This window comes from Phyllostomus hastatus, unplaced genomic scaffold, assembly GCF_019186645.2.
Source record: "Phyllostomus hastatus isolate PE091 unplaced genomic scaffold, TTU_PhHast_1.1 phas_contig_551, whole genome shotgun sequence".
In the NCBI taxonomy this organism is placed as follows: domain Eukaryota; kingdom Metazoa; phylum Chordata; class Mammalia; order Chiroptera; family Phyllostomidae; genus Phyllostomus; species Phyllostomus hastatus.
Window position 1 is genome coordinate 8963354 of NW_025333909.1, and position 25683 is coordinate 8989036.

Genomic DNA, 25683 nt, shown 5'->3' on the forward strand with positions numbered 1-25683 from the left:
CTTCCCCCATCTCTCTCTACTGTCTCCGCCTTCTCAGCTGACAACACACTAATCTTTTAAATAAAAGAGAAGCCCTCTTCACTTCTACATCCATCTTCTCTCTTACTCTTCACCCCTTAGCTCCGTCACTATCATCTCTATTTGCTCTCTTCCCTTTTGGGTCTCACTGTCACTCCTTGACCCACTCACAAAGCTCAGGACTTACTGGAAGGCACAGCTAGGAATGCGGTACCATTCCTTACTCACACTTGTCACACTGAACTAGCCGCTACTTCTGCATCTGTATCTGTACCCTCCAGACTGCAAGCCATGAGGGCAGAGGTGCTACCATGGTCCGCACTGTCTCCCCAGAATGCAGCACATGGGCTGGCGTGTAAAAGGCACCATTGTTTGCTGAATGATTACATGGAAGAACTGAGGCTCACGCACACAAGAGACAGGTCTGTTTGATATAACAGAGAGCACCCAACTTGAGGAATTGTAGGAACCTATTTTCAGTGGTTAACATATAGAATAGGTCTGACAGTCACGCGGAGGAAGCTGGTTTTCTCAGTCACTGTAAGATACAACTCGAGGTAGAACAGGGCATGTCTCTGGAATTTAGGTGAACAGACTGAGGGAAAAGCACAGGTACAGAGACGTTCCTACAGAATTGGGGGTGTGGAGCGGGCAGAGGGCACTGAAATGAACAATGGCAATAAGGACATACCAGCAAGGCCTAGTGGTGGACTCATTACCCGTGTTGGAGGGCTGGTTAGCATAAAGCCTTTTCCCCTAAGATTGTTAAATGAGTTCTCTGGGGATTATCTTTCTCTTCTCAGAATGATGTACTTCCAGTTTCAAACAAATAGTTGTTGGAAAACTAGGATTTAGACCTGGCTGGTGTGGCTCAGTGGACTGAGTGCCAGATTGCAAGCAAAGGTCGTCGGTTCGATTCCCAGTCAGGGCACATGCCTGGGTTGTGGGCCAGGTCCCCAGTAGGGGGTGCTCAAGAGGCAACCACACAGTAATGTTTCTCTCCCTCTCTTTCTCTTTCCCTTCCCTCTCTCTAAAAATAAATACATAAAACCTTTAAAAATTAGGATTTAGTCCAATTTTTGTAGCATTTTACTTGTTCTGTTGGAAGATCTTTAAGAAACCACAATCATTACCAATCAATTGTCATTATGTACTTAAAATGTATTAAAAAATGAATACATTTGCTTAATCCATTTTACCTCACAATATTCGTGTGCATTACATCAGCGACCTATTACTAAAATGCGCAGGACTAAGATTACCTGTTGATCTGAATCCGCTTGCAGGACAGATCTGTCTGTAATCAGGACCGCTCTGGAGATCTGCCTGCAATGCACAAAACCGTTAATCAGTGATTCCGATTCCATGGGTAAGTTTCATTTATAGTTATACAACCTCAAGAAGGTGTGTTTCAAAGATATGAAGTCACGATGAAAGTATCACCTCCCCAAAGTGAGTCAAGTTCTGCTTTAATCTTTCATTGGCTAGTGACAGGAAGGGTGTGAGACCTGCAAACATGGCCCAGCCAATGCAAAGGAGTCAAAATTAGGCTACGCTCCCCCCAAAACCAGACCCTATAAGAAAACAATGGTAACGTGTCCTACACATTTTTTTTTTTTTTTGGTATATGTCTGCAGCTTACTTGAACAATGGTTATACAGAAATATCTAGGTAATCGCACAGTTACATTTCCCTGTGTTTCCCCTTCCCGCAGACCGTGGGTGAGGCAGCGTCTTACCTGTATTGCACGCGTGAACATGTGTTCTCAGAAAAGTAACTGTCCTCCACAAGAAAATGCTTAGAGATTATTCTCTGACCAAACTGATCTATGATAGCTTTGCATCTGCAAAGAAGACAAGCACAGCAAAAATGTTCTCATTGATGATTCAATAATTGAGCAAATGAACATAATCAGCTCCCGACTGTGAATCTAAAATCAATCGCTTGGAAGACAAGATTTTAATGACACCTACAATTTGACACAAAACTGACGCTAAGTACAGAATCTATATTCTTATAGGTATTTGAAGACTTTTACCTGTAAAATACATGTGAGAATAAATCTTAAATATTTATTTTGAATGATAGTGTTAAGAATAAAGTTAGAACACATATATAGTATAAGTTTTTCTACTGCTTAGGAAAACATAAGAAGCTTCTTCCTTTGCTTAGAAAACAGGCTCTTTTTTTTCCCCTTAACAAATCTAAGAAAAGGGGAAGAGAAAAGTTGATTAAATACCTTGCTATATTATCCACAGCCTGTAAAAGCTACTATAGGCTTTTTATTTTTCTGTTACGTGTTGCTTTTTCTTTTGTTCAAGAATAGCTATCTGGTCACACGTGTGATAATGTTTTAGACAAAAAAAAAAAACAAAACCAGGCCTAGAGCTTCTTTTAATATCTGTTTCCACTTTACTTCAAAGGAGGATCATAGAAAGATTTCTTTCAAGTGCTCTTTCCAAATAAGGAAAACACTTCCGCATGGACATTATCAGGCTTCTGTCATCTGATATGTGTTGGGACAATGAATCATTCCGAACCCTCCATTGACCTTCTTTCAATGTGTCTAGATAAAAGGATGAAAATTAGAATCCATCTCCTTGCGGTGCCACAAGTTATAAATGTACTTTATAGGGCTCATTATCCAAACTAATGGACTAAGGGCAACATCCTTGAAATGGACTCACCACCACCGACGAAGCCAGTATGCAATATTTCAGAAGCTGTATGCAAATGCCCGCGTGTTTGCTGTATTTTTTTATGAGGGGACTATCGCAATTTACTTTTGTCACAGCTCCTCCTTATGGGACCAGAGTTATTTTATCAGGGATGCATATATGTGTATTTATTAGGAATAATAAATGTATATGCATTCCTAATAAGATGCAAGCACATAACTTCAAACCTATGCCATATTTTAAATATATTGGTATAAACTGAAACATAGTATATCACTCTAAAATTAAACCAAAGAAGAGATATTTACCAGGCATAAAGGCATGAAAAATAAAATAACATGCAAGACCACTAGCGAGATGAATTTAAGGTGCATTTCCTAAAGGCAATGATGATACGCTGGTATTCCTGAATGCATGGTGTGCCGCTGTTGTTGAGATAGACTATGAACTCTTGTGATGTTAGATACACATTATATGTATTTTAATCAATTAACCACGTATCAATACATGCTATACTAATATTTGCAATGCTTTTCCTATCTCCCTCTCTCTTTCTGCTTCTCACTTACGTTCCTATTATATTCCTATGTTCTTATGTTAGACTTAGTTCCTATCTCTAACTCCTCGCATTTCATTGAACTAGAGCTCTTTCTTGCCTTATATAGTACTTACCTAGATGTGAGGTATTTATACCTCAATACGGTATTTTCCAAAATAATGACTTAAAAAGTAAAAAGGGAAGTTACGCCCTCAGACTCCTGTTTGAAAACATTCACACACAGTCTAAAACACAAGGCACTTAGGCAACGGAGAAGAGAATCTGTGGATGCATCATTAAACACTGATCCCGATTTGTCCTGAAAGCTGTGAGACGCTATTTTCTTACCTTGAACTCAGCTACTACATAAAGTCAAGAGAAAATAATCTGGGCAGAAAAAAAGGTGTTAAAATCTTCCATATATTGATAGGAATTTGGGTTCTACAGAGAAATGCATTTGTCAAAAGGTAGCTAATGACCACTGAGATCAGGACACTTCACTGTATGTCAATTTCCCATCAAAAGAAAACATCGTAAATATTAATGGTATCCACGCTGAGGTGTTCAGGGCATACTGTACTTTTATCCAGACTGTACCGTGACGTGCTTAAAAGTGGTGAAAAGATGGACAGAGGAGTAAACATTTCAGTAGGTATGTGATTAAGCAAATGTAATGTTAACTGTAGAACCTACGTGGTGGATATACAGGAGTTCACCCTAAAATTCTTCCAGCTGCGGTACAGATTCGAAAATTTTCATCATAAAATGTTGAACTGACATAGACAGGGGATGGTGTTAGTATAAATCCTGGACTCTGGTCTAAGCCTTTGCAAAAAGCTGCCATTTACATAAACCACACCATGAAACGCGGCCAGAAGCTCTGGGGAACTCCATGCTCTGTAAGAATCCAAACTAATGGGGCTGCTGCAGTGGCGGCCGCACCTTTGGTGACAGGCAGACATCAGTTCCAGAAGTTACGATATTGCAAGGACCACGCAAAATGGAAGCATGGCGGCTGGGATTAGGCAGCTCACCAATGCAAGGATGATATACCAACAGATGTGCCTATGTATGCGGAAGCTTCTGGATGAAACAGTGATTGTCAGAGGAGGGGGAGAAGGAAGCAAATCAGAATCACACCCGGGGTACTTTTTCAGAGTATAAGTACCCCTGGAGATTCTGATAAGCTCCCCAATCCCAGCGAGGAATCACTGTCCAGCGTGCTGCTGCCTCTACTGTACTTCTATGCTGTGCTAGCCTGGGAAAGTTGAGAGCTACTGCTATGGAAAAAACATACTGATTTCTGCAGGAATTGAGTTCATGGTCACATGTGCTCCGTCAGTCTGGTAGATCATAATGACACGACTCGCCTGGTAGTGCCATTCTGAAGCACTAAGGTTCTAGGTGTGAACAATTCAAAGCAAGATGTGTTTGAGTGAGTGATAAGATTTACTTCCCCCTCAGACCCCTGACTTCCTGTCATAGATTTGGCCTAATTGGGAGAACAATGAAGACAGGAATATTGACTGGGGACCTAGACTCGGAGTTTGTGTTATAAGATTAATACTAAAAATTAAATGAAGGGTAATGGAAAACAGCCAAATGAAAGTGTCGCCAACCCCTTCCAGGTGAACCTGAGGGCGCCATTAAACATGAACAGCATTCTGGGTTTAGTTGAGGGCCTTGCTGAACCTCATAAACAGTAAACTGAGGAGGAACATGATGGGAGGTAGGTCCCCATTACAGGGACACAAAGACAAAGCCAATCCTAAGAATCCCTGAAGCCAGACAGAACACTTCTAGAGCTGAGGTTTCTAAATCAACAAATCACAAGGGTATATAAATAGCAAAATGACGACAAGGACAAAAACACTCAGTAAGATGTAAACTCTTTATCTGGAACTTGGCCCAGAAGAGAAAAATAACATTAAAAGAGGTATCCGATCTCTGTGGTCTTCAGAATTAATATCCCAACTAATTGTATGGTATGTAGTGCAGAAATCACATATGAAATAATTAAAAGAAAAATGCATTCATTACGGATATTAGAAGATTCCCAACCACTGAAAGAAACAAAACAATTCTCCCTGCTTGCTATGCCCGTCCATGATTTCTGAGGGACATTAGTCCATATGCCACCTCGTCAATGACACCATTCCAAAATGCTTACTGTGCATTTCTCTTGGGTAAAAACCCACTGCAATAGTTTCAAACACCATTAACCAGCTCTGACCAATCCAGAGCTCTGTATCCATATCATTTTTAAGTATATTTTATTGATTATTTCTAGTTGTCCCAATTTTTCCCTTTATCCCCCTCCACCCTGCACCCCCTCCACCCTCCAGCACTCCCCCTGCTCTTAGTTCCATGTCCGTGGGTTGTGCATGTAAGTTCTTTGGCTTCTCCATATCCCTTACTAGTCTTACCCTCCCCCTGTCTGTTTTGTACCTACCGTTTATGTTTCTTATTCCCTGTACCTCCCCCCCATTCTTCCACTCTCCTTCCCCCGCCCCACTGATAACCCTCCATGGGATCTCCATTTCTGTGACTCTGTTCCTATTCTAGTTGTTTGCTTAGTTTGTTTCTATTTTTGTTTTGTTTTGTTTTGTTTTAAGGTTAGGTTGTTGATAGTTATGAGTTTGTTGTCATTTTGCTGCTCATATTTTTTATCCTTTTCTTAGATAAGTCCCTTTAACATTTCGTATAATAAGGACTTGGTGATGATGAATTCCTTTAACTTGACTTTATCTGGGAAGCACTTTATCTGCCCTTCCATTCTAAATGAAAGCTTGGCTGGATAGAGCAATCTTGGATGTAGGTCCTTGCCTTTCATGATTTGGAATACTTCTTTCCAGCCCCTTCTTGCCTGCAAGGTTTCTTTTGAGACATCAGCCGACAGTCTTACAGGAACTCCTTTGTAGGTAACTACCTCCTTTTCTCTTGCTGCTTTTAAGGTTCTCTCCTTATCTTTTATCTTGGGTGACTTAGTTATGATGTGCTTTGGTGCGTTTCTTCTTGGATCCAGTTTTTTCAGGACTCTCTGGGCTTCCTGGACTTGCAAGTCTAGTTCCTTTACTAGATTGGGGAAGTTTTCCTTCATTACTTGTTCAAATAAGTTTTCAATTTCTTGCTCTTCCTTTTCTCCTTCTGGCACCCCTATGATTTGGATGTTGGAATGTTTCAAGTTGTCCTGTATTTTAAACTATGTATTATCCATTTCTTTCTGGAGACACTGCAAATGCTTTTTAAACCTAGCATGTCCCAAACTGAATTCATCATGGCTCCCCATCTTCTCGCCCTCTTGGAACCCCAGCACTTAACAGAGATTCTCTGTTCCCACATCTATGCTGCTCCTCCATTTTCATTCCACCTTATAAAGATGTCCTGAAACTCACCTTTTCTCTCCATCTCCACCCGCACTGCCTTAGACGCTTCTTAAGTCTAATAAGACAACAGAGTACTAGCAAGTTGGTAGCTCGTTTGCTCGACCTAAATGTGTGGCATAAGAACCACGTGCCAACCACTGTTCTAGGGGAGAGAATAAAAGCGCAGATTCGGACACAGGCAATTGTAACACAATGCCCAAATCCAGTGGTAAGAGATGAGGACGGTGCGTTCGGAGATTACCCAGGGGGAAAGGGGTGGACTGTCAGGGAATGATCTAGGAGGACATACTACATTAGCTGCGTCTGAAGTGTGAGAATCAGTTAAGCAAGCGAAGAAGGAAAAAAGCACTGCATGTAGAGAGGCAGCCCGTGCAGGGGCGCAGAGGCAAGCACAAGCAGTGCCGTGTTTAGAGACCAGAAAATGGCAGTGGGAGTCGCAGGGAGAAGAGACGTGAGCTTGGAGAGGCGGGCAAGGACCAGATGCCCAAGCTTCGCGTGTCCTGCAAAATGGTCTAACACTTTTTTTGAACTGCTGTAAAGCCATTGAAGCTTTTTGCACGGGGAGGGACAGAATCAGAGCTGCATGCTGAACAGATCTCACTGTGCAATTATCTCACTAACTTATTTATTTACTGTTTAATGGTCCCCAGTAGACTCAAAACTCTGTGAGAACAAAGACCACGACTCTCTTGTTCTCTGCTGTAGCCCCAGAGCTTGGCACCTGGAAAATGACTAAAAATTGTTACGTGGATGGCTGAATGGATGGATGGATGATGATGGAAGTATTCCACGCATGTGAACGGTGCAGAGGCAGAAAGATACGGAATGTCTAATTTAGGAGGTAAAGGATCTCTCTGCATCAGTGTTTCTTCCAAATCACCGCCAGAACTACTAATTCAAAAGTAGCAAATTTAATCTTGTCTTTTATCCGCTTAAAACTACCATGAATCATAGTCCAACCTCCTTAGTGTAACACAGAAGGATCTTCTGTAGCCAGTTACATTAATAATTGCTACGGCTACCATGTATTCAGTTCTTGTGTAACAAACGGTTCTACATGCTTTATCTGTTCATTTCATATTCAAAATACCTCAGTGAGGTTGGTGCTGTCACGTGTCGCTTTACAGACACAGAAACTAGAGCACAGACAGGCTAAGCAACTTGTCCCAGTTCTCTCGGGGACTGAGTGGGGAAGCCGTGATCCAGATCGAGGTCCCCCTCAGAGCCTGAGCCTCTCACTGTACTGTCTTTGGACCCAGGGGCAGGGCCCGTGTTTTATTTATCTCTTCATCCCCACAGCAATGAGCATGGGGTGGGTGAAGGTTAACTATCACTAACATTTTGCAAACGGGACATCCTAACTCAGAAACTCAGTGACTTTCCTACCATGACAAATGGTACTAAGAGTCCATCACCTCATGCTGAGTCGAACATACTATGCACTACTAACTTCCACGTATATAGCAAAGGTGGAGTCAGTCCTGACATCAGAAACAAGTATCTCCAAGAAAGAGTCATGGGAGGAAATCTAGTAGGTGAGGCAGCTGAAGTCCACAGGGACCACTAACTGAAGTAACTGAATTCAGGCTATTGATGAGGGACCTATCTGGCCCGCGGTCATCCACACCGTACCCGAATATCAAACACGGTACTGCTAAATGGCCAAATCTAATTTACAGGAGTTTTACGTGGTCGGCACAGCTGCAAAGGAAACGAAAACTGCTCAAAGGGGACATTCAGTGTTTCTGAAAACAGTCAACAGAGGGGTTCAGTATTAGAATTTAGGGAGAGGGTACAGGAAAGATCTACTGATACCTATGTCCTCGGATAATACAGCAAAGAGTGCACGGTCAATGTAGATCTCAGGGAAACGAAATTAAACAAAAATGAAAACTATGATCTAGCTGAAAATAAGCATTCATTTGGTTATATATTTCATATTGCTTCTCTCAAAGTTTAACTGATGCTTTGATGTGTAATCACTAAATTGAACTCGATGTTATGATCATTTAAACTTCCATCAGCTTTCCTCAATGGCAGGTGAAAGAAAAGCACGAAAAAGGTAGCGCTTTTTAGTCTTTATTCATGGATTCATTTAACACACAGTTGTTGAGTATAATGGGTGACAGGAACATGCCCTGGCTGTAGACATATACTGGTAAGATCCTGCCTTTTCTTACAAGAAACTTGAAAACAATCACACAAGGGGCCCTGGCTCGGGGGCTGACACAGTGCTCTGATCTAGTCAGAGAATCAGGAAATAAACTTAGACCTTAGAACAAAGGCATGAGTAGCTCTTAACTGCAACAAAGGGAAGAGATACCAAGTGTTCCACATGGAAAAACAGGGAAAGAAAGACCATCTAAGCCCTGGCTGGCGTAGCTCAGTGGATTGAGCTCGGGCTGTGAACCAAAGCATCGCAGGTTCAATTCCCAGTCAGGGCACATGCCTGGGTTGCAGGCCATGGGCCCCAGCAACCGCACATTGATGTTTCTCTCCCTCTCTCCCTCTCTCTCTCTCTCTCTCTCTCTCTCTCCCCCTCTCTCTCTCTCTCTCCCCTCTCTCTCTCTCTCCCCCCCTACCTTCCCTCTCTAAAAATAAATAAATAAAATCTTAAAAAAAAGAAAGACCATCTAAGACCATAAGGAGACAAAGGCAAATCTTTGCAGATTCCTTAACTAATATTCTAATTACATTTCAAATAAACAATCATTTGGGAAAAATCTTGATTCTTTAAAAGGAAATATATGCTGCATATGGCCAAATATGCGCGCACAGTTTTTCCCTCAAAAAAGTTATCCCTCATTTTATATTATACTATACAAAATATCTCCTGTTCTTGGTGGCTGTCTCAAATATGTGATTTGGAACAACAAAACAATGTTTGGGAAAGTTAAACTTCAATTAATGCTAGGCTTAGATATTTATGAAGACTATTTGACTTGATATAATGGATTTTTTAAAAAAGAAACAAAACAGTGCCCTCCCTGGTGTGGCTCAGTGGACTGAGCACTGGCTTGAGAACCAAAAGGTCACCAGTTCGATTCCCAGACAGGGCACATGCCTGGGTTGCAGGCCAGGTCCCCAGTAGGGGGCGTGCCAGAGGCAACCACACATTGAAGTTTCTCTAATTCTCTTTCTTCTTCCCTTCTCCCTTTCTAAAAATAAGTAAATGAACTCTTAAAAAAATTAGTTGTCCTTTTATGTATGCATTGATTTTAGAAATATCAATTGTGTTCCATTGCTCTGTTTATTTTTCTGCCAATACCATAGTGCATTAATTACCATAGCTTTAATCTGTTCACTGGCATCTTACAAATCCATGAGTCAAAAGGGGTTTCAGCCCTGGCTGGTGTGGGTCAGTGGATTGAGCGCCAGCCTGTGAACCAAAGGGTCACCGGTTAGATTCCCAGTTAGGGCACATGCCTGGGTTGCGGGCAGGTCTCCAATAGGGGCACACAAGAGGCAACCACACATTAAGGTTGCTCTCCCTCCCTCCCTCAAAAAATAAATAAATAAACTATTTTTTTTAAAAACTGGCCCAGAGAAGAGTGTCTTGCCCACCGTCATCCAGGGCTGTAATGAAGTTTCAGGTCTTCTTTCATTCAATGGCTACCTGACCATTTATGCCTTCAGAGCAGTTAGGCAATTGTTATATTTGCGGTCTTTCTATGAAGCTATAAAAGAAATGTTGAATCAGGAGCAGCCTGTCTGCTATCTAAAATATATGTTTAAATTTACTAGATCTGGAATGAAATTCCCGAAGTCCATGTTGCAGACCAGGGCCTCTCAGAGTCATCTAAAGAGTGCCACCGCCAGGTTCACTTGCTCTGTTCCTCCAAACTGCAAATGCCCCGGCCCTACTGGAAGCACATTATCCAATTTCACTCCCCTGGGGTGAAGCCCAAAAATCTGCGTGATTTTTTTTTGAAAGTTTATGTGGCGATCCTTAAACACATTAAAATTTGAAAACTACCCAACTTTGGTCTTTAGACCCTGAGCTCTGATCTATCTGTTGCAACTGAAATCCGCAGCAGATCATAAAAAAGAGTTCCAATGTTCACAGTTTGTAATAAAAACGAAGTCAACGTTGAGGTAAATGTAGCCTTTGTTCAAAACATGCTATTAGTGTACTAACGTATCCAATTTTTTTTTAAGATAAATAAGAACCATGCAAATGCTTCATGTCACTAAGAGTAACATGTAAGGCTGCAACGGGGCCCAAAAAGGTAAAAGGATCTAAGTAAATAAACACCAAACAAGCAATTCATTATCAGGCTTTCCGTCCTGGGAACATACTCATGCTTTGAAATGGAAACACAAGGAAAAATGACTCTGAAAGTCATAAGGACAACGATTCCTTCATGAACCTCCACAGAGCTCTTCATAAGCCAATATACGAAAATCCTGGGCCTTGAAGGGATAGATTTTTCACGTTTCATTTATGTAGTACCTTTCTGTGAAAGTGCTAAAAGTGCTTCACAAGCCTTTAAACCATGTGTCTATTTTACATTATACTGCAGAATTACTTTTCTAAAGCCAATCCACTGTCTAAATATTACATGTTTTAGAGTTGATTTTTTTCTCCTCCATATCTTAAAACACTGCTTATGAAACTAAAGTAATCCATACAAGAGTAATAAACATTTTATGCCACTCAGACTATAGACAACTATTGTAAAACGAAATAGCTTAAAACATACATGTTTAAGCCTCCAGCTCAACATATCAAAGTTATTTTCTGAATGAATAATTTCTTTTCTTTCTTTTTATTAAATGTATTGGGGTGACACAGGTTAATAAGGCTACATAGGTTTCAGGTGTACATTTCTGTGACACATGATCTGTATATTGCACTGTGTGCTCATCCAATCACAGTCACATCATCTTCTGTCACCGTATATTTGACCCCTTTACCTGTCACTACCCCCAACCCCCTTCCCTCTGGTCACCACCACACTGCTGTCTGTATCTATGAGTTTTTGTTTTTCTTGCTTGTTCACTTGTTGCATTCAGCTTGTATCCCACATAGGAGTGAAATCATACGGCTCCTAACCTTTTCTGTCTGACTTATTTCTCTTAGCACGTTGTTCTCAAGGTACATTCATACTGTTACAAATGGCAGTATTTCATCTTTTCTTAGGGCTCAGTAGCATTCCATGCTATACATGTACTATATCTTCTTTATCCAGTCCTCTATGGAAGGACACTTCGGTTGTCTCTATGTTTTGGTCACTGTGAGTAATGCTGCACTGAACACAGGGGTGCACGTGTGTTTGCGAACACAGGTTTTCAAGTTTTTCAGGTAGAGACCGGAACAGGGTTCCTGGGTCATATGGTAACTCTATTATTAATTTTTTGAGGAACCTCCATGCTGTTTTCCATAGTGGTTATACCCGTTTACATTCCCAACAAAAGTGAATGTGGGTTCCTTTTTCTCCAAAAGTTTGTCAACACTTGTTATTAGCTGTCTTGTAGACAATGACCATTCTAACAGGTGTGAAGATGTATCTCACTGTAGTTTTGGTTTGCATTTCCCTAGCAGCTACTAAAGTTGAACATCTTTTCATTTGTTGGCCGTTTGTATGTCTTCTTGGGAGAATAGTCTGTTCAGGTCCTCTGCCCATTTTTTTCATTGGACTTATTGTTTGGTGTTGACTTTTATTAGTTTTTTTAATATATTTTGGATAATGACCCCTTATTGGAGCTTTTGTTTGCAAATATCCTCTGCCATTTGGTTGGCTAGCTCTTCGTTCTATTGACAGTTTCCTTTGCTGTGCAGCTTTTGAGTTTGATATAGTCCCATCCATTTATTTTTGCTTTTACTTCCCTTGCCTTTCAGGTCAAGATCATAAAATGTTTTCTACAACCCAGGTCTGTAAGTTTAATACCTATAATTTCTTCTATGTAATTTATTGTTTCAGGTCTTCTATTTATGTCTTTGATCCATTTTTAATTAATTTTTGTATATTAAACAGTAGTCTAGTTTCATCCTTCTGCATGCAGCTTTTTAATCTTCCCAGGAGCATTTATTGAGGAGGCTTCCTTTACTCCATTGTATTGTGTTTGGCTCCTTTGTACAAAACTATTTGCCCATATTTATGTGGGTTTATTTCTGGGCTCTCAATTCTGTTCCATTAGTGTGCATGTCTGTTTTTCTGCCAACACCATGCTGTTTTGATTATTGTTGCTCTGTTGTATAATTTAAAGTCAGAGCATGTGATACCTCTGGTTTGGTTATTTCTCCTGAGAACTGCTTTGGCTATTCAGGGCCTTTTGTGGTTCCAAACAAATGTGATAAGTTTTTTCTATTTCTTTAAAAAATGTCATTGGCACTTTGATGGGGATTACATTAAATCTGTTTACTGCTTTGGGTAAATGGATATTTTAGCTATGTTGATTCTTTCAATCCATGAACACAGAATATCTTTCAACATCATTGTGCCATTTTCAACTCCTTTAATAATGCTCTGTAGTTTTCAGTATTATTGGTCCTTCACATTCTTGGTTAGGTTTATTCCTAGGTATTTTCTTCTCTTTGTTGCAATTGTAAAAGGAGTTATTTATTTAATTTCTTTTTCTGAAATTTCACTGTTAGTATATAGCAATGCAGTGGAATTTTGTACATTAATTTTTTGATCCTACAATTTTACTATATTTGTTTATTGTTTCTAATAGTTTTTTGGTGGTGTCTTTAGGGTTTTCTATATAAAGATTCGTGAAATATCAGCCTTAAACCACACATTAGGCCAAATGAACATAACGGACATTTACAGAGCTTTCATCCCAGAACATTAGCTTATACGTTCGTCTCCAGTGCACATGGAACACTCAAGGACAGACCACATGTTGGGTCACAAAACTAGTCTCAACAGATTGAAGAAGACTGAAATCATACCACGCTTATTGTCTACCACAATGCTTCAAAATTAGAAATCAACTGCAAAAAGGAATTAAAAAAATAAAAACAATATGTGGCAATTTAACAACATGCTATGAAAAAAAAATGACTGGATCAAGGAAAAAATAAAAGGTGAGATCAAAAGATATACAGAGACCAATGAGAATGATAATACGGCACATCAAAACTTCTGGGATGCACTGAAAGCAGTAGTGGTCCTAGTTCAAGAAAAAAGAAAAATTTCAAGTAAACAACCTAACATTTGCATCTTAAAGAAATAGAAAAAGAACAAAAGCAACCCAAAGTAAGCAGAAGAAAAAAAAATCATAAACTTGAGCAGAATTGACTGAAATACACAACAAAAAAACTATACAAAAAATTAATACAACAAAGAGCTGTTTTTTTGAAGAGGTTAACAAAACTGACAAACCCCTGGCTAAACTAAGGAAAAAGGAGAACAAACTCATATGAACGAAATCAGAAATTAAAAAGGAGAAGTTCCTGCAGACATCACAGAATTATGAAGGCTCATGCTAGTATACTATGAAGAACCATATGCCACCAAATAACCTAGAAAAAATGGAAAAAACCTATAAAACCTTCCTAGACTGAATCACAAAGAAATAGAAAACCTAAACAGACCAATCGAAGAGAGGAAAGGGAAGCAATCATCAAAAATCTCCCCAAAAGGGAAAGTCTAGGACCAGATGGCTCTGCTAGTCAATTCTAGCAAACACTGAAGGGAGATATGATACCTGTCCTTCTCAAACTCCTCTAAAAATTTTAATGAAGTGGCATTACTTCCTAACTCATTTTATGAGGCCAATATATCCCTGATACAAAACCTGGCAAGGACAGTGCGCATGCGCAAACACACACACACACACACACACACACACACACACACACACACACACCTACAAACCAGTATCTCTGATTATTGGATAGAGATACAAACGTCCTAAAGAAAATACAATCAAGGATCTCCACTCTCGCCACTGTTACTCAACACAGTACTGGGGATCCTAGAGCAATCCGGCAAGAGAAAGACATACAAGGCACTCAAATTGGGAATGAATAACAATGTCTTTACATACCCTAAAGAAGTCATATAATAGGTAGAGGTCAGTAGATGCTTATGAACTCATAACAAAAAGGAAAATTTCAGCAGATCTTAAAATTTGATCCAATTGAGCCATTTAAGTTTTAAGGTAAAACATAATAATCAAAGACAACTTAGTGTAATTCAGACACGAGTATATCTTAGTCACTAAATAATAACCCCCCAAAATATAATTTAAATATAAAAAAAACACAGATAAATAGATGATGGTCACCTTTAAAAAAAGCAGGGGCATTCTAACTTCAATCCTAAAGCAGCCCGCAGGCCTGGTATGGCCGTAAAAGAATTTATCCTCACATAACAGGGCAGCATAGTTTATGACAACAATCTACCTAAAAACTCATTAAAATCTTTTCTCTTGGAGTGACATGCATTATCAGCAGAGATTAATCTGATGAGTCTTTAGGTGAGCTCCATTTTTAAAAATGCAATAACAGAGGGCTTTGTTGTCGTCTGATGAAAATCAATTAGAGGAGGTAAGGCCACAAGGAAAACTAAAATCACTCATCACCCACCCCCGGCAGCTGGAATGATCTGTCTTCCATGCTTGGATGGTCAGCAGCTATAGTCATATCGCAGGGAAATTAATTTAGTTTCTATATTCTGAACTCACTTTCCTTGTTCTGGAGGATCTAAACACAAATTACTTTTAATCAAGGTTGATATGTTATTAACACCAAGGAGGATCTTTGAAGAATCATTTTTTAAAAATTGACTTTAGCATTTTTCACCTGCGCTTGGGGTGTAAATATAGGAAGGTAACTTATATCATCCTTACTTTCTGGATTCTTTGTCCACAACGAGGCACCGCACTGAATGGCGAAGACAATAGATTCCGCCAAATACAGCACACATCCTAGGAAGACAATAAGAAAATGAGAATTAGGATTCTTGAGTCGAAAATTAAGGTCAAATTATTTTCTTTTAAGTATCTTTCACTTAATAATTGATCTCACAGAAAAAGGACTTTGACAATGTATGATTTTCTCTGCCATGGTATTAATGATTCAAAGGTCAGACTGGTAAGATTTTGACACATCAGAAGTCCTACTGCTAATAACACTATGTGGAAGCATAGAATCGTGACCCTAAGGAAAAGTCAGCTATACCCCCTCTGAACCAGCTCCTGACTGACTAAGATACACAGGGTACAAATAACACCAAGAGGTGATGTATGTGCCCTGGCTGGTGTGGCTCAGTGGGCTGAGTGCCTGCCTGTGAACCAAAGGGTTACCTGTTCAATTCCCAGTCAGGGCATATGTCTGGGTTGCGGGCCAGGTCCTCAGTAGGGGGTGTGCGAGAGGCAACTGCACATTGATGTTTTTGCTCCCTCTCTTCCTCCCTTCCCCTCTCTAAAAATAAATAAATAAAATCTTTTTTAAAAAAGATGTGATGTGTGGCCCTGGCTGGCGTAGCTCAGTGGATTGAGCGCGGGCTGCGAACCAAAGTGTCGCAGGTTCGATTCCCAGTCAGGGCACAAGCCTGGGTTGCAGGCCATGACCCCCAGCAACCGCACATTGATGTTTCTCTCTCTCTCCCTCTCTCTCTCTTCCTCTCTCTCTCTCTCTCCCCCGCCCCTCTCTCCCCCCCCTTTCTCCCTCCCTTCCCTAAAAAATAAATAAATTCTTTAAAAAAAAGATGTGATGTGTGAGAGCCCCCCCATCTAAAAGAAGTGAGCACACACACACATGTGAAGGAGGAAACAAGCAGGGGAAACTCCGGGGGGCCCCTAGAGATTGTGCTTACCATAACAGTAAGCAAAAACTAAACAGAGCTGAAACTGGAGCAGCAAGCATATGACTTCGGCTGCAGAAGCTCTAAGGAATTAGCCTGTCTCATGAATCTAAGGGCTTGGGTTTTAATGCCCACCCAGGGGAAGGGGAGGCCTCAGGTTCTACACAAAGCAGGAAACAGGAAAGAAATTATAGATACTCTCATCCATGTCTTGATCCTTAAAGGGCTACAACACAGTGAAAAGGTGATGTAGAGAAAAAAGTCACTTATTACAAGAGGGAGAAACAAACAAAAAAAACCCTGTTTTCTCTAAATCGCTGGGTGGAAGAAGACTATGCCTTCTGTATGTATAATCAGTAATTTGCCCTCACAAAGGCTGAGGGTTTGAAATCAGTAATTTGCCCTCACAAAGGCTGAGGGTTTGAAATTACATTCCGACATGACCCAAGTAACTGCGACCAGTAAAATACCATGAAAAGTGGCCATTAAGAGCTGGAAAAGGCAAGAACCAGATTTTCCCCTAGAGCCAGCAGGGGAAAAAAATGGACCCCTAAAAAAATGGTTTTGAGACAATACTGAAAAAATAATTATATCCCTGCTTTACACCATATTCAGAATCGATTCCAGGTAGATGAAGGGCATAGATACAAAAGGTAAAACTTCTTCTTTTTTTTAACAAAGAATTTTTTTTAAAGATTTTATTCATTTATTTCTAGAGAGGGAAGGGAGGGAGATACAGAGAGAGAGAGAGAGAGAGAGAAGAGAGAGACATCAATGTGCGGTTGCTGGGGGTCATGGCCTGCAACCCAGGCATGTGCCCTGACTGGGAATCGAACCTGCGACACTTTGGTTCGCAGCCCGCGCTCAATCCACTGAGCTACGCCAGCCAGGGCTCAAGGTAAAACTTCCAAAATAAAATATAGGAGGATATATTTGGGGGCTCAGGGAAAGAAATAGTTCATAAAGAAGATGCAGAAATTAAAATCTTTAAAAAATAGAGCAAATGGAGTAGTTTAAATTATGAACTTCTAGGAAACAAAAGCAGTGATAAGCCACAGAGCAAGCAAGGTATGTATGTGCAAATATTTTATATCAGTTTGAATAACAATTTGGCAGTATCAAATAAAGTTGAAGATGCACGCGTCTGCAATGCACCCATTCTACTGTTATGATATTCAGAACCTACTGTGCATATATACAAGAAGACGACAGAAAAATATTTGTTGGTGCATTGTTTTTAGACAGCATAGCACACAGCTTATGAGGAAAGATTCTGACTACCGGAGTTCATATCGGAGCTATTCCATCTACTGGCTGTGTGTCGCTGAACACGGTACTCAGTGTCTCTGTATCCTATTTGTTTATGGGTAGGAAGAGAATAATTACCTCATAAAGAAGAGAAGAGAAGGAAGAGAAGAATTTACCTCATAAAGGATTCTTCTGGGGATTAAATGAGTTAATATTTGAAAAGAAGATAAACAGTACCCGACACACAATAAGAATTATATGAGCATTTATTAAATATCATGTGACCCAATATCTCACACGTGACCCAAATATCCATCGAAGGAAGAACAGACAAAATAAAATGGGCTATAGTCATATGCGTAAGAAAGAATTTAAGCTGGCCCAAAAAGAGGTCTGTCCTTTCTCCTCAGATTTGGGGAGGTGCTCTCTAAGTCCTGCAATTGCCAATCCTGAAATGAGTGCCTTGGGTCACCAGACTGTCCAACAAGGTGACCTCACCAGACAGTCTTAGGGCGGGCGCTAGCCATGCCAGACAAGCCAATGTGTGGCTGAGGCTGGAGGCTGTGGGTCGTGACATCTCTGCAGACTGCGATCAGCCAGCCCCTTGGGCCATCGGTCATGCCTGAGTGATGGAGCTCCGCTCCAAACTCTGGGCACTGAAGCTCATGAACTTCCCTGGTTGGCCATGCTTTGTGCATACTGGGCCGCACTGATGCCAGAGGGGTGACACTGTCCTGATTCCATGGAGAGAGAACAGCTGGAAGCTCCGCTTCTAGAACCACCACCCCCTGCCATACTCCAACCAATGCACTTCTTCCCACAACTGATTTCAGCCAATCCCCAGTGCCTGTAATAAAGTATAACTGTAGCCATAAGAGCTTTTAGTGAGGCCTGGGAATCCTTCTAGTGAACCATCAAAACTGACAGTGCTTAGGGAACCCCCCAAGCTTTCAGCTGGTGTCAGAAGTGTGGGCAGTTTAGTGGCGGCCGAACCCCCTAACTGTACAGTTGATTCAACCTCTCACATTCTATAATGAAATGCTGTGAGCAATTTCAATAAATAAATTACTGCCCCATCTATCAACATGGATAAACGGCAAAATCATAATTGAATGATAATAACAAGCTGGGGAATAACAAGTCCAAAGCAGTGATTTTCAACCTTTTCGTATCATGGCACCCATATACTAATCACAAAAATTCCGACCAAAAAACAGGCATAACTTTGATTCGTTCACACCAGGCAGCTATTGTTATGTTGGCTGTTGGCATTTTTTTTATTTGACAATCTAAGGGAAAAGAGGCCAGTGCCCCTGACGAAATAGTCAGGTATGCATGTTTTAAAAATTCTTGCGGCCCACCAGTGTCCAGAGTAACATAATTTATAAAAAGTCCCTGGTCCAGAGTAATATAATTTATAAAAAGTTTCATAAGCCAGGCAGTGAAAGAAAAATACCATATGGTCTCACCTATAAGTGGAACCTGATCAACAAAACAAACAAGCAAGCAAAATGTAACCAGAGACATTGAAATAAGAACAAATTGACAGTGACCAGAGGGGAAGAACATGTATAAAGGACACAGGGACAAAGCCAAAGGGGTAGGTCTGAGGGTGGCAGGCGGGGTGGGTGGGGCCGGGGAGCGTGGTGGTGGTGGGGAAATGGAGACACCTGTACTTGAACAACAATTGAAAAAATAAAAAACATTTCAAAACACACAAAATACTATGTATCGTGTATGTAGTGAAAGTGCACTGCAGGTTTGCATTAGTCAGTTTCTTTTAAAAATATATCGAAAGCAAACGTGGCAAAATGTTAAGATTTGCCAAAACGGTGACTGGCTACATGGTGGTTTTTGTGTTATTCTTTGTACTTTCTGATGACTCCTTAACATATGTCTTAATCGTATTATAACAAAAATACAAATTTACGGTAGAGATCATTGACATTCTCTAAGTACAGCATAATACTCCTAATGTCTTTCTAAATTTAGTAATTTCAGTTGACGTGAGTAAGTCGGGGTACAATGAGGTTAGGCAATCATTTCTTCTGGTGCACAACAACAGGAAATCAATGTTGTTCTCCATCTAGAAAATTACAATAATACAAGAAATGGCACAACAGATCATGCAGGCAAGATTTCATGTGCTTGAAAACTGCACATTTTACCCCGGATACTAGCTATAAGATATTTTCCCTTTCTGCTACTCTTGTTCACTAGTCACATATCAAATTACAGAACCGTGTGTATTAACTAGGCTGGTCCACCTGGTATCATTTGAGACTCTGCATTCCACAGACACTAAAGAGGGCCAGAAGAAGTCATCTTTCTTTTGGCTTGTTCAGCTGCATCTCCCAAGTTGTACTCTGCCTACCAGTGGTGGAGAAATACGGACAATCAGCCCAACCTCCACCGTCCATTTCCTGTTGACACTGTCAGAGATCATCTGCGCATGAGATCCTGCTGGCCCACAAAAAAAAAAAGGCTGAATAAGGTGAAGGCCCCCAAACAGGCAAGCAACTTAAAAATGTGGACCGTTTCCGTTTGCCTAGGGAAATCTGTTCGTCACATGAGTAGGAATGCCAGGGTGTACAACCTCCTCACAAGCAGCTACAGATAAGCTGTTACCAACTGGCTTGTCATTTCAGGCAGACTGCTCTGTGTTTACTTACACACACACACACACACACACACACACACAGAGAAAAGGATTTTTAAATACCTTCCCAGATTCCAAGAAAAGCAAAGGGATTGAGTTCACAATCACTTATAAGTTGCATAAGGTTAATAACTCATAAAGTGCTATGTCACACACAATTATGGTTTTATCAAAACCATGAGAGATGCCCTTAACTAAAATGAGATGCAATTTTCTACAAGACCTTCCATTAAATATTACTGTCTATGAAACACATTGCTACTTTATCAAATATCCTCTTGTTTCAAATGTTTTTTTCTATAAAGTTTTTAGGGTAAACGGGCTATCTGCCAAATACACTGAAATACAAAGTGCAATAGAGGCATCTAAAACTATTTCTTTGAGTAAGCCACAAAATTCTTGCTTTCAACAACATGACTTATTAACAGTAGACATATACCAAATAGAAGAAACACGAGTGTAAAGAATAATAAAAACTGGTTTGCAGTGTCGCAAGTTCTATTCCCAGTCAGGGTACATGCCTGGGTTGCAGGCCATGACCCCCAGCAACCGCACATGGATGTTTCTCTCTCTCTCTCCCTCCCTTCCTGCTCTAAAAGATAAATAAATAAAATCTTAAAAAAAAACTGGTTTGTGTGCATGACAGTGAATATCATACAAGAAGTCCAATAGCATGTGCCCCGACTGGGAATCGAACCGGCAACCCTTTGGTTCACAGTCTGGTGCTCAATCCACTGAGCCACACCAGCCAGGGCATTACGCTAAGTGGAATAAGCCAGGTGATAAAAGACAAATACCATATGATCTCACCTATAAGTGGAACCTAATCAACAAAACAAACAAGCCAGCAAAATATAACCAAAGACATGGAAATAAAGAACAAACTGACAGAGACCGGGGTGGGGGGAGGGGTAACGGGGGAAAAGGGAGAAGGGTCCTAAATGAACATGTATAAAGGACCCATGAACAAGGCCAAAGGATGGAAGGATGGACGGTGGGAGGTGGGAGTGGGCGGGGCAAGGGAAAATGGAGACAATTGAATTCAAATAACAATAAACAAGCGTGATTTAAAAACAGAAGTCCAATGAGACACTGTCATGATCATCTAACAAATGTCGTGTTAATTTTAAATGAGAACATAAGAAGTATTTTGTGATCTTGGAAAGATCGCTCGCTGTTTACTCTAAATTTCTGCCCTGCAAAAGCATACAGTTGCATGTGCATATTTGTTTTTCAGTGGCTTTTCGTCCATACGCCAGTCTTGCCTGTTAGGGGACATATGCGTTCACAATGGTGGCGCTTCTCCCTCACCTTTGTATTCTCAAGTACCTTAAGCCTCAGTGACGAGAAGCAGTGGTTTGTAAGAAGTGCCAGGCATGTTGTTGGGATTAATGAAGACTCCTCCATGTCCTATTCTTGCCAGTCATTCTTATACTTAGTCTTTTTTTAAGTGGCTGGGGGAGGGCCACCTGGTAGCAATGAGCCATTGAGGAAACCTTTTTTTTTTTTAAGATTTTATTTATTTATTTTTAGGGAGGGAGATAGAGAGAGAGAGAGAGAAACATCCATGTGCGGTTGCTGGGGGTCATGGCCTGCAACCCAGGAATGTACCCTGGCTGGGAATCGAACCTGAGACACTTTGGTTTCCAGCCCGCGCTCCATCCACTGAGCTATGCCAGCCAGGGGAGGAAACCTTTTTTAAGTGTGTAAGAAGCACAATAGCCACAGTTCTTAAGCGCTGCAAGCAAAACTCAAAGAGCCTTCATTTACATGACAAGTAGGGAATTCTACTCCATGAGAAGCCAGGAGATAACCTGGCTGCACACTGGTCTTTTGGGCACACAGACAATAAACACACGAAGATTCAGCAAGGCGAGCCTACACACCGGCTGCTTTACACACGGCACCCTACAAGTCTATGAGGCGAAGTTTCACGTGTTGGAAAATGAGGCAGAAAAAGGTCAGCCGACTGGCCCAAGGTCATTTTGTAAATGGTACTGCTGAATAAAAACCTAGGCAGCCTAGTGCCAGGGTCTTCTGTGCTAAACGTCATACATAAACGTCATACAAATGGCCTCACTCTCGGCACCATGTTTGGGGCATTGCAAATGAAAGCAACGCGGAATCAGGTGGTCAGAGTTACTGTTACAGTTGTTCTCATTCCTGACAAGTTGCAAAAATTAGTAGGAACAATAAAACAATTCCTCAATTTCTCCATATGTGTCTCCCCAAAAGCGTATGTTTATCGTCTGTCTTTATATGTCAACTGGATTAAGTGGAACTCCATTTTATATAGGACATAAACTCAGAGTAAGAATAAGCATGGAAATACTCATCCTCAGAGTACCTATCACATTATAAACACTTTGCAGTCCACATTCTCAAAAGTGGCTTACCAAGTATATTGGTAAGCTAGAGATCCTTAAATAGGGAAAACGCTGTCAGTAGAAGGCCAACGAAACCTTTACTATGGCATTTTGCAGGTAATAAAGTTCCACAAGAGACATTTTCTTCCAACAGAGGCCTTGGCTAATGGACAACTGAAGTAACAAAGACGGTGACACCGCTGAAAAGACAGGCACATCCCAGCTCTGGTGTAGTTCCTATCAGCCATCCCGGCACCTGCAAGGCCTAGCAAGGCCGCTCGCTTCACCTGCCTTCTGCAGAGTGCTTGGAGGCCTGCAGGCAAAGAGGTTCATATTGCATGGGACTTAAGTAAAAACATCTACAAACGCGCTACATATAGTAGGTTGTACTACCAAAAAGCAGTCACTACCAAAATATATTAAAACGCTTTATCAGATGCCGCTGAAGCAAGCCAAACCAGAAAGAGGCATTGCAAGAGAATTCTGAGTGACCATGGATCGCTATCCCCACACTTTGGTGACAGTCCAGCTTAAGCTGTACTGAGAAAGCACAAGTGCCACTCAGCAGTCATCGCGGACACTGGAGTTTCGGGAGGGACAATGAAGCTTCAGATATTACATCTATCTACACAGAGTGCAACTGTGTTGCTTAGTTGTTAACTGTATTCCGAAATGTATTTTTATGAGTGCTATATTTAAAACAACACATTGGGTTTTCTATTCTGTTTACCCAGTGCCTACTGGTCTAAAAAAATGTGTGTGTGGAGGTATGTGTATGTGTTTCTTAAATAAACACACAATCACACAGGCTCCCCAAAGTCTTGCTGCTATTCCTACACATACACACACACACATGTACACACACACACACATACACAAACACCCCAGTTTTCATGCATATTGTATAACACATAGCATTTTGTGGCTTCCACCATTACATCGATATTTATATCACTACATCATGTTTAATGGCTCCATATTTTTATTACGTAGCAGTGTTTACTTAAACTAACATCCCTTTTTGTTTTCTTTTCTTGGTGTGTGGTATCTTGTTCCTAGCTGGGAAAAGGCAGAAGGGCAGTGATTGCGCGGTGGGTCTGAGAAGTGAATGAAGCGTTTTTGCTGTACTCGGTGTGTCTCCTGGGAATGCAGAACTGGGCAGCATATAAGGCACAGCACCGTGTCCACTCCCCTCCAGGCCCAGATCCCCTGTACGGCTCAAAATATTGCCATCCAGCTCAGCAGAGACGTCCTACTGACCCCAAAGCAAGTGCTTTCTTAAGAGCAGGAGCTAAATAGGTAATGACTCTCACAGACCAATGCAACAGTTATATTTATTCATAACAATCCCAAGCCAGGACTTGCTATAAATGGATGGGATTCATCACTTACCAAGTTTTAGACTAATCGTCAGGATCATCAAAAAAATCCCTCAAATGAGTGTTCCATTACCACACGGCCTCATTCACAATGACCCAGTAGGGCTCAAATGGAAGCCCTGCCTGTTATTGGTTGTGGTGACAGAACCCAAGGCGACCTGTTTAGCGAGCAGTGATCACTAATACTAAAAGGTCACTAAAGTCACGTGTAGAAGTTAAGTCACAAAACGGAGAATCACACAGAGATCAGCTCTTGGAGGTGACTGTGAATCAATGTGGATGGGGTAGTTCTGGTCTCAGACACTGCATCGATGCCTATCCTGAGTCCCCAACTTACTATCTGTGACACTACGTGTCAGCCCTCAAAGACTGCAAAATGGGTGTGATAATAATACCTATCTCTTAGAGCCGCTGCATGCATGGTATGAATCAATGCACATGAAGTGCTCATTTTGTGCCCGGTACATCATAAATGTTCAATAAATTATATGCCTCTTGTTTGCTGTCGCCTTCTATAGCAAAGGAGACAATGATCACAGGCTGCACCCACTATGCAGGGTGTGTGGCCACATTCCTGTCACCATGAGAATCTCCCTCCAGGTGTACAAGGCCTAGTTTCTTCTAACGTCAGTCAATCAGCTCTGACGATGATCAAGTCAGCCACCTTCCCTGATCGGAGCTGCTGATGTCGGTAAGGGTAAGTCCTGACTGATGCTAACTTCTTTTGCCCAGATATCCATGAAACTAGTCCTACCATGCACCAGATAGCAGTTCTGGGCACCGGGGACACAAAAGTAAACAAGACAAATGTCCTCACTGACACATAACTTATATAGTGCATGAGAAAATAAATAAAAAAGAGAATTAGTGGTAGTGATACACATTGTAAAACAATGCAACAGGCTAATGCGAGGGCGGCACAGGGGAATCAACTTGAGAAATTGACATTTGAGCTGAGACCTGGGTGACCAGAAGAAAGCGACCACGTGAAGATCTGGAGGAAAACCGCTACATCCAGAAGAAAAAGCAAATTTGAAACCTGGGAAGTGCAAAGTAGCCCCATATTTGGAGAAAGAGTGAGCCAGCCACTGGGCTAGCAATACAGAACAGAACGAGATCCGTGCAGGTGTTTACGGCGCAGACTGATGACTTTCAATTTTATTCTAAGTACGAGGAGAAGCCGTTAGAAGGTTTTAAGTAGGGCAGAGGCATGATCGGATCTGTACATTTTAAAGATGAGCCTAGCTACTGTGTGGAGGATTGTCAAGGGGACAGGAAAGGGAAAGAGGGGACCTGTCACATCTGCAGCAGACCAAGTGGGAGACAAGGGGTGGTGGCAATGGAGATGAAGTGTAGAGACTGGGGACACATTGGAGACAGAAAGCTGCCAAGAGTTGCTAGCGAACTGGATGTAGCAAGAAGACGTCTTCCTGCAGGCAAGTTCAACGTAATGCGCACATTCGCAGGAGTAGTCTCTGCTCTGAGATGCGCAACAATCAAATGTAACTGCAGAAGGCTGGTGCAGTCTCCCTGGAAGGGCAGTGCTTGGGAGAGATTCTACGGAAACCTTCTTCCTCCACCCGGGGTATAAAAACTTATGACAGACAGCTAATTGTCAACAACCTCAGCAACTGCTGTCTCCTGGCCATTCAT

General features: G+C 41.2%; 1 protein-coding gene across 1 annotated transcript in view; it reads right to left on the bottom strand.

Annotated features, from left to right (window-relative positions):
* Window positions 1-25683, bottom strand: part of CHM (CHM Rab escort protein) — a 144152-nt gene that overhangs the window by 30084 nt on the left and 88385 nt on the right. Inside the window, exons 9-11 of the mRNA XM_045847467.1 lie at window positions 15423-15500; window positions 1757-1861; window positions 1281-1344 (exon numbers count right to left, since the gene is read on the bottom strand). Coding sequence (XP_045703423.1) covers window positions 1281-1344; window positions 1757-1861; window positions 15423-15500 — 247 coding nt within the window. The remainder of the gene's footprint in view (window positions 1-1280; window positions 1345-1756; window positions 1862-15422; window positions 15501-25683) is intronic.